General features: G+C 47.7%; 1 protein-coding gene across 1 annotated transcript in view; it reads left to right on the forward strand.

The window, feature by feature from the left end:
• The window catches only part of LOC309543688 (protein saal1-like), a gene marked incomplete at its 3' end in the record, with an annotated part of 90,111 nt that overhangs the window by 75,585 nt on the left and 4,143 nt on the right, over positions 1 to 10,383 (forward strand). Inside the window, exon 2 of the mRNA XM_082276139.1 lies at positions 10,117 to 10,277. Coding sequence (XP_082132265.1) covers positions 10,117 to 10,277 — 161 coding nt within the window. The remainder of the gene's footprint in view (positions 1 to 10,116; positions 10,278 to 10,383) is intronic.

Genomic DNA, 10,383 nt, shown 5'->3' on the forward strand with positions numbered 1-10,383 from the left:
TCCATCCGTCTCAAGAATCAGATGAAAATGGACAGGCGGTCCGTTTTCATCGGATCTCCCATAGAGGAGAGCGGGGCTCTGTCAGCTCCGTCTCTGCAAAGTAAACGGGGGCGGAGCTGTCATCTGCCTGCTCAGCGGGGATCAGCGGATCGATCCCCGCTGAGAAAAACTGAGTCCGCCGAGCGCACCGCTCATGTGAAAGGACTCCAAGTCTCCATTACATGGGACATGAAGTAAAAAAAAAAAATGAGGCCAATGTGTTTTGGGGGACCAGAAATCCCCCTTCATCAGGGCTCAAATTCTATTAGCAAATTGAATACTAGACCAAAAGTTTCCATTTTATATGCTAGGCGTCGTGGTGATATGGGTCACCAGTAAGGTAGCCAAACTTACAACCCATATCACTAAAACGAGGCCATTGTGCTTTGAGGGCCAGAAATCCCCCTTCATCAGGGCTCAGATTCTGCTTGTAAATAGAGGAAATACTGGACAAGAAGCTGCAATATAAAAGGATACACCTATCATTTCATATTGCTGATCTTTGTCCAGTATTCCCTCTATTCACAAGCCGAATCTGAGCCCTGATGAAGGGGAATTTCTGGCCCCCAAAGCACAATGGCCTCCTTTTGGTGATCTGGGTTGTTAGTCTGGCTACCTTACTGGTGACCCAGATTACCACAACGCCTATCATATAAAATGGAAGCTTTCTGTCCAGTATTTACTCTACTTGCAAAAAGAATTTGAGCCCTGAAGAAGGGGGCTTCTGGCCCCCCGAAGCGTAGACCATATTTTCGTGAAATGGGTTGTCGGTCTGGCTACTTTACTGGTGACCAATTTTACCACGATGCCTATCATTTTAATTGCAGCTTTATTGTCCAGTTTTCACTCTTACAACCAGAATCCAATCTCTGATAAAGGGGGGTTTCTGACCTTCAAAACGCGTTGGCCTCATTTCTCAGACTTTGTTTCAAGTGCTTTGGAGACATACTGGACTTTAATGATTTTTACGTTCCTCGGATTACTCTGGGGACCTTCCAGGTTGTCCCAGTAGACAGAGAACTGCCTCCAATTTACATAATCAGGCAGTCATCAAATATCACTCTGCTCCTGGGGAGAACTGCTTTCTTTCCTCTTGAGTCTCGGTTATCTCTCACCCTTATGATCACGTTCAACAACCGGACCATAGGAACATAAAGAGGCAGATACATAGTCCTTTACCAAACCAAAAAAAGTTGGCGCAAAGCACCTATCTCCTGCGCTCTAAGAGATAATCTTCCAACCACATCCAGCCACACCCTTGTGGCTATTGAAGACCTTCTACTTGGCTGCTCTTGAATGCTTCGGCCTTGCAGCCCCTTTCAAGACCAGGATAGTTTGAGACCACTAAAATCGAAAAACAAACACAAGGGCGCACCGGCCTAGTGCATTATCCTCCACAAAGATTTTATTATTAAAAGGTGTAAGGATACTCGCAAACAAATTCTTGATACAAGCATATTAAATGAATGTGTTGCCATCAGCATCAGAACCAAAGTGTGTATCATCCTCTGGAGCTTGAAGGCTTGCGCGTCTCGAGGCTTAGCCTCTACCTCAGAGCCTCATAGTCCTTTACTGTTTTGACTATTTATTAAAACACCCAATGGAATACACTTACAAGATAAAACCGTAAAGAGTGCTTGTAGCAAATCTACATCAGCTGGCTCACCGCTCTCCTCATACACAGCAGTGGCAGCGTGATGTCACAGGCTCGGCTCCTCCCTTCTAGACACGTTGCGCCCTCCAATAGGCTTCCTCCGTAGCCTACAGTATACAGTTTCTAGTAATTTTTATTACTATTTAACCACTTGTCTACTGGGCACTCTTACACCCTTCCTGCCCAGGCCAATTTAAAGCTTTCAGTGCTGTCACACTTTGAATGACAATTGCTTAGTCATGGAACAGTTTTTTTAAACGTAAATAGAGCTTTTTTTTGGTGATATTTAATCACCACTGGGTTTTTTATTTTTTGCTAAATAACCACTTGCGGACTGCTCACAGTATATTTACAGTCAGCCCCTCACAGGCAGAGCGACGTAGGTCTACGTCGCTAGCCTGTGAGGCTCTGGGGAGCGAGCGCGCGCCGCCAGAGGCGCGCTCCCGCTCGGTCACGGACCCCCCCCCCCCCCCCCCGCGCGTGTGACCGGCGGACCCGATGTCCGCCAGTCACTCGGCGATCGTCGGGGGAGAGGGAGAAAGTCAGGCGGCTAATGTAAACAAGCCGCCTATCATTCTCCCCGGTGTAGAAACAGTGATCAAACGGTTCTACTATGTAGAACCGTTGATCATTGTTCCTACACCTCAAGCCACAGCCAATCACAGTTAGAATCACGCCCCTAGGGACACACACCACCCCTCCCTCTCAAATAAAGTTAACCCCTTCACTGCCAGTGTATTTTTACAGTAACAGTGCATATGTATAGCACTGATTACTATAGATATGTCACTGGTAACCCCAAAAGTGTCAAAAATGTCAGTCAAGGGTCCGATCTGTCCGTCGCAATGTCGCAGTACCGCAAAAAAATCGCAGATCACTGCCATTACGCGTTAAAAAAATAACGACAAAAATCTTTCCCTTTGTTAGTAAACGCGATAACTTTTCTCTATCGCTCATTGACAGACGTAGTCTTCTTGATTCTCAAGAGCTGGGTTATGTTGTCTCCGCAGGAGTAGGACTAGGCAGAAAGACAAAACGTTCTGGCTCCACCTTAGGGGCAGTCCCTGAGGGTATATCCTCCCTCTCTCTGCTACAGGGAATCAGTTTTTTTCTGTCTAGTCAGGAGTAAGGACCTAAGTTCCTTGCTGGGATCTTTTGGTCCTGGCAAGATTTTTTTCTTTAGAAAAGACATTTTTTAGGTAGTTTTTCTCCAGTGTTTTTTTTCCTGTGAGATCTTCAAGCAAAAACGCCGGACTGGGCGACACTTGTGGTCACCCCAGCCGGCCTACGAGTGCGCGCAGATCATTGCATTGCGCTTGGTCGGCCGCGACACATTCAAGTAAGTATGCGGGGCCGGGCGACGGGCTGGATGTTGAGATCCCGTGGTCACCCCAGTTTCTGCCTACGAGCGCGTGCAGACCAGAGCTCCGCGCTGGGTCGGCCGCGACGGAGTCCCAGTGAAGGGACTGACCTTGCGAGTTAAAAGTCTCGCTTGGACGCCAGGAACCAGAGAGTCGAGGCGTCCGGAGTGGTCCACAACCCCCCACCCCGGTGGAGAGGGTATTGTGAAGAGAGGGTGCCTGTCGGTTTGGTATGGTGAGTAAACGTTCCCTTTTTTCTTTCCTCATTATGAGGCAGTATGAATTATGGGCCCCTCCATACATGGTCAGTATATATCTGACACTAAGAAGTCCCCCTTGTAAATACAGTATGTGTTTGTGGGAAGTGGACTTGGTTTGAGAGCTAACACTCTACCCAGCAGACTGTAATATTACAGCAGACATAGGAGGTATAATCCTACCTTAGTTGTAGTATATCTCCTGTAGATCAATATATCGCCACTTAGCAGAGATGCAGGTGGATGTGCTGGGAAAACGATTTCGGCGGTCCGCCGCCATTTTGCCGTAGACCAAGTGCATGTATGTCCTCAGGTCACGCCGGCCGCCATGTTTTTGGAGTCTTATGTCTCTTGTATGGGGGCGGCCATGTTTCATGAGCCCAGCTACCTCGTGGAGAGCTGGGAACGCCGGAAGGCGTACACAGGGGGCGGAGCCACGTCCTTCTACCCGGGAAAAAGCAACAGCTCCTTCCAGTCTGTAAAAGACAGACGCTGACTGCAGTTGGTGGAAACTTCACTGCATCGGTTGGTGAGCCTTGGGGGTCTCTCTCTCTCTCTGTGGGGATCGAGAAGCAGGTACTCTGAGGGGCGCTATTGCGCTAGGGGGAGACACATAAAAAAAAAAAAAGGAAAAAGTTTTTTTTTTTTTTTTTTCTGGCAAAGGTGTCCTGAATTAACATGGACCCTGCCACTCATGTATCTCCTCCGGATCCCCTCGAGGGGTCTGCAGGATCCTCCAGCACCCCACTGACGATTGAATCTTTGTCAGCTATTATGGAAACTTTTGTGTCCCGGGTGGAAGTGGCTTGTCAGGGACAGGGCGCAAGAAAGCGACCCCCGCTTAACCCCTTATTATCTGAAACCTCGGATTCAGACTCTGAGCCTATTTCTGCAGTTGCAGGTACTTCATCTGGGATTGGTGTCTCGGGTGCTGTCTCTTCAGACAGTGAGGAGGATGTTTCGGCATCAGCCATAGCCAGAGAGGAAGCGTTGGTAAACGCACTCATTGTATCTGTTCAAGAAACCTTAAGGTTACAGGGTATTCCGTCGGAAATAGCTGAAACTGAAATCCCTTTTGGGACTAAAAAATGCATCAAAGTGGCGAAGGTTTTTCCATTGCCCACATGTTTTGGCAATCCAATCGAAGAAGAATGGCGTCTGCCAAAACGCATTTTTACTATTTCTAAACTCATTAACAGGCGTTATCCGTTTGAGGAAACTCTCATTAAAAAATGGACAGAACCACCTGTGGTGGATTCACCAATTGCTAGATTGAATAAAGCCACGGTTATTCCTCTAGAAGACGCTCCGTCTTTTAAAGATCCAGTGGATCGCAAGATAGAAGCTATGTCTCGCACCATGTTTACCTTGATTGGATCAGCTTTCAGACCTATAATAGGTATTGGTCTGGTTTCGCAGGCTGTAACTGAATGGACCAAGTGGTTACGCCGGGACTTAGAAGAGGTCCCTCAGGCGGTATCAGATATGTTGGAACAAATGATACAGGCGTTACAGTTTGTGTGTGATGCGGCGTTAGACGCCACTCCATTATTGGCGCGAGCATCAGTCTCAGCAGTGGTTCTCAGGCGTACACTGTGGCTAAAAGGTTGGTTAGCCGACCAAGGTTCCAAAAAAGCATTGGCTAATATCCCCTTTTTAGGAGAGCGTCTATTTGGAGCCAACTTAGATGAGATCATTAAGGATCTCACGGGTGGAAAGAGCACCTTTTTACCACAAAATTTTAAAGGTAAAGGAACTCGTCAAAGACGAGGGCCTTCTTTTTCTGCTCACAAGAGGTTTTTTCGTCCCGCGGGTGAAAAAATTAAGTCCTCCAAAGCTCCTTCAGGAGGCGTCAGGGGTCGTTGGTCGGGCAAGCAAAAGCCCGCCCCCTCCAGACCTGAAGATAAATCGTCCAAAGCCTGAAGGTGCGCCCCCACCCATAACTGGGGTGGGGGGACGTCTTCGCCGGTTCCCGGATCCATGGCTTTCCAGAATCCCGGACAAGTGGGTTTGCGAAGTCATAAGGTCAGGGTACAAGATCGAGTTTCGATCTCTCCCACCGGCGCGATTCTTCCCTTCCAATATTCGACTATCCCCGGATCGTTTAGAAGATCTGCGGAGAGCAGTCACGGATTTACTACAACAAGGAGTGGTAGTCCACGTTCCTTGGACAGAACGTTTTCAAGGGTTTTATTCAAACCTATTTACAATACCCAGGAAAGAGGGCAAAGTGCGTCCAATTCTGGACTTAAGGGCACTCAATTCTTTTGTCAACATAAGAAAATTCAGAATGGAGTCCATTCGCACAGTAGCAGCCTTCCTGCATCCAGGGGATGTCCTAGCGTCCATAGACATCAAGGACGCATATCTTCACATTCCCATTTTCGCAGGACATCAGCGGTTTCTACGCTTTTCCGTAGAAGAGAACCACTATCAGTTTGTGGCGTTACCTTTCGGTCTCGCCACGGCTCCTCGGGTCTTCACGAAGGTGTTGGCCCCAATGTTGGCACTACTGCGCCAAAGAGGCATATCGATTCTTGGTTACCTAGACGATCTTCTGCTTCATGCAGAGTCTCCTCAGACCTTGCTACAAAACATAGAAATTACTATGATTTCTTTACAGGAATTCGGGTGGCTGGTGAACCAGCAAAAGTCATTTCTGGTTCCCACCCAGAGGCTCGAATATCTGGGTCTAATTCTAGACACAGTCAGGACAAGAGTTTTTCTTCCGGTAGGGAAACTCCGAAAGATTCAATCAGCAGTCCAGTTGTTACTATCCAACAGCTGGTCTTCCCTTCGGACTTGCATGAGGGTTCTGGGGTTGATGGTGGCTTCCTTCCCATACCCGAATTCTTCAGCAAGAGATTCTTCTCAGATGGAATCGGAATCCGGAATCCCTGGACAATCAGATCCGATTGAGCAAACAGACCAGAGAGTCTCTGGTCTGGTGGCTTCGGTCTCCGATGCTCAGCCAGGGAAAGTCATTTCTGCCAATATATTGGACGATAGTGACCACGGATGCCAGTCTATCCGGATGGGGAGGAATTCTCGGTCAGTTATCTGTCCAGGGACTTTGGTCCCCGGAAGAATCCAGGTTACCGATAAATGTATTGGAACTGAGAGCGATCAGACTTTGTCTGATTCACTGGACCGAGCAGCTCCAGGGCAGCCCGGTTCGGATCCAGTCGGACAATGCCACGGCCGTGGCTTATGTCAATCACCAGGGGGGCACCAAGAGTGTCCGAGCGGCCAAAGAAGTGGCTTGCATTCTTCGCTGGGCGGAACGATTTGTTCCAGCTATCTCTGCGGTGTTCATTCCGGGGGTGGAGAATTGGCAGGCAGATTATCTCAGCCGTCAGACTCTGGATCAGGGGGAATGGTCCCTCCATCCAGAAGTTTTCCACCAGTTGTGCCTACGGTGGGGCACCCCGGATGTGGATCTGTTGGCATCACGATTCAACAGGAAAGTACAGAGATTCGTGGCTCGCTCCCGCGATCCTCTAGCAGAGACCGCAGACGCATTGATCACCCCGTGGGGGCAATACCAGCTAATATATGCCTTCCCTCCTCTCGGGTTACTGCCAAGACTTCTTCGCAGAATAGAGGAGGAAGGAATTCCAGTAATCCTGGTGGCTCCGGACTAGCCTCGTCGAGCTTGGTACGCCGACGTGGTCAGACTGGTGGCGGACGTCCCGTGGAGACTTCCTCTCAGGGAGGACCTATTGTCTCAGGGACCGATCTTCCATCCTGCTTTACGATCGCTGGCTTTAACGGCCTGGCTATTGAAACCCAGGTGCTGAAGGACAAAGGTTTGTCAGCTTCAGTTATTCCTACTCTAGTTGAAGCAAGGAAAGCGACTTCCAGAAAGACTTATCATCGTACATGGAAGTCCTACATTGCATGGTGTGAACCTCTGGGGTTCCGTCCACGGTCTTATTCGGTTAGTCGAATATTAGCTTTTCTGCAACAAGGGGTTGAGCAAAAACTGGCCTTGAGTACTATCAAGGGTCAGGTCTCAGCATTAGCTATCTTCTTTCAGAAGCCTTTGGCTACTCATTCCTTGGTGCGGAATTTCATCCAGGGGGTGCGACATCTGGCTCCGCCAGTGCGCGCGCCGTTACCACCCTGAGATCTTAATTTAGTATTGTCGGTTCTTCAGAAACCTCCCTTTGAAGATATTAGGGAGATTCCTCTACCTACGTTGTCCCAGAAGGTGGCCTTCTTGGTGGCTATCACTTCTGCACGCAGGGTGTCAGAACTGGCCGCTTTATCTTGTCGTTCCCCATATCTGGTGGTTCATAGAGATAAGGTGGTTCTTCGTCCGAATCCATCCTTCCTACCAAAAGTGGTTTCAGAATTTCATCTGAATGAAGAAATTGTATTACCTTCCCTGTGTCCTAAGCCCAGTCATCCTCGGGAGTTTGCTTTACACTCCTTGGATGTGGTCCGGGCGATCAGGGTATACTTGAAAACGACAGACTCGTTTCGCAAGACGGATTCACTTTTTGTGATCCCGGATGGACCCAAAAAGGGGTTGCCTGCATCTGCCGCGACCATTTCCAAATGGATCAGACAGACGGTGGTACAGGCTTATTCTATTAAGGGTCGGGAGCCCCCGTTCCCTGTTAAGGCGCACTCCACTCGGGCACTTAGTGCGTCATGGGCCTTTCGCCATCAGGCGTCAGTGGTCCAGGTGTGCAAGGCGGCTACCTGGTCGTCGGTGCATACCTTTACAAAACATTATAAAGTTGATGTAATGGCATCGTCTGATGCCTCGTTTGGCCGCAAGGTTTTGCAGGCCGCCATTTGAGGAGACCAGTGGTCTACCTCGAGGGTTTTTTTCCGTTGGAAATTTTCATTTGAGTCTCATTCTTTGTTTATAATGAGCCTTTAAAACTTCTAGTTTGGCACCGGTTGGGCCTTCTAGATTGGATTTTGATTTTTGTCAATCCCACCCCTCATTTGTGGCACTGCTTCTGGATGTCCCAGCTCTTGAGAATCAAGAAGACTACGCCTGTCAATGAGCGATAGAGAAAAATGGATTTTTGTAAGATCTTACCGTAAAATCCTTTTCTCTTAAGCTCATTGACAGACGTAGTACCCGCCCCTCTATCATTGAGTTGGGTTGGGTTAAATTCTCTGTTACTGCTTTAGAACAGAACTGATTCCCTGTAGCAGAGAGAGGGAGGATATACCCTCAGGGACTGCCCCTAAGGTGGAGCCAGAACGTTTTGTCTTTCTGCCTAGTCCTACTCCTGCGGAGACAACATAACCCAGCTCTTGAGAATCAAGAAGACTACGTCTGTCAATGAGCTTAAGAGAAAAGGATTTTACGGTAAGATCTTACAAAAATCCATTTTTGCGCAAACCAATCAAAATACGCTTTTTGCAATTTTTTTTTTAACCAAACATATGTAACATAAAACAAATTGGCCGAAAATGTTAAAAAATTTTGATTTTTACATTTTTTTGGGGGGGAATTTCATATAAAAAAAATGTTAAAAATATTGTTATTTTTGCAAAATTGACGCTCTTTTTTTTGTTTATAGCGCATGATCAAAAAATCGCACAGGTGATCAAATACCACCAAAAGAAAGCTCTGTTTGTGGGAAAAAAAGGACGTCAAATTAGTTTAGGTACAGCGTCGCACGACCGCGCAATTGTCCGTTAAAGTCACGCAGTGCCGAATCGCAAAATACCCCCTGGTCTTTTAGCAGCCAAATCCTCCGGGGCTAAAGTGGATAAAGGAAAAAAAAAAAACAGTTTTTCTCTTTCGTTCATTGATGGACACAGCTCCTGATATTCTTAACCATTGGGTTATACTGCCCCCTACAGGAGTTGGGCACTAGGCAGAAAAAAAGTCTGGCTATGCCTATAGGCAGTCCCAGGGGATATACTCCCTCTCTCTGCTATAGGTACTCAGTTTTTTTCTGCCCGGTTAGGAGTAAGGACCTAGTTCCTTGCTGGTATCTCTGATCCTGGCACATTTTTTCTTTTTAGATAGAAATTTTTTTTCTCCTGGATTTTTCCTGTGAGATCTACAATCAACTGCCGGACTGGGCGACGGGCTGGCTAATGTAAATCCAGTGGTCACCCCAGTCTGGTCAGTGAGCGCACACAGACCTCCGCTCCAGCTCGGCCGCGACTTAGCCCCACCGGATGGGGGCTGGCCTGCGAGTTAAACGCCTTGCGAGGTGGCATGTAATGATTGGTAACTGCAATATATGACATTTTGGGTTTAATACTGCTTTAAATGTATTTTTCAACATGTATAAGTACCTAAATGGGGTACCAACCTCTGTCATTCCTTGTACGGTAGCACTTATACTAGGAGAGGGTCAACTGGAGGCAATCAGAATCTGCTACAACCAGGAAAATGCTAGCAGGAGGAGAGAGCAGCGTGAGCAAAGGGATCTGCTGCTGCTGTCCAATCACCGGCTGTGGGTGGGGCTGTGACCAAGCCATATTGCTTGGCTGCAGCAGAGAAAAGTCAGGTCGCTGGCTTTGCTCTCTGGAAGGTCTATGCAAGTCTCAGGACTTGGTTGACAGAAATTCCAAGCCATTGACAGGTGGTAAACTAGCTCCTGTATATGTATTTCATCTGCATAAAGTTTAAGGCCATATAAGCGGTGCCAGGTTGTGTGTTTTTATGGTCACAGGTCATCCTCCCTAATGCTGTGTTGTGTATCTGGATCAGCTTGTCCTCTGCGATGTAAAGTAAAAATATCAGATTTGGGAGGAGATGACCTTTCAACAGAACAGAGTTTTTTTTTTTTGTATAGAAAAGTTGTTTCTTTCTTTTCAGAGAAGAAAGACCAGGATTCCAGTACAAAACAAGCCGATCACATGGATCGCAACCCGTCTCCTCCAACCAGCGAGGATGAAGAGGAGGCGCCGGGAGATTGTATCGGGAACACCGTGTTCAGCAAGCATTGGTTCTTCACCACTCTGACCAAACTTATAGATGTACGTATGTGACTTTGGAGTCTTGTCACATTATTCCCCCTCCTCTGGTTAGATCACTTTCTTTGGACAGTTCTTTTATAATCACTCCCAATGCACATGGTGCACT

The sequence above is a fragment of the Pelophylax lessonae genome, assembly GCF_965119305.1.
Source record: "Pelophylax lessonae genome assembly, contig: HAP1_SCAFFOLD_300, whole genome shotgun sequence".
NCBI classification, from domain to species: domain Eukaryota; kingdom Metazoa; phylum Chordata; class Amphibia; order Anura; family Ranidae; genus Pelophylax; species Pelophylax lessonae.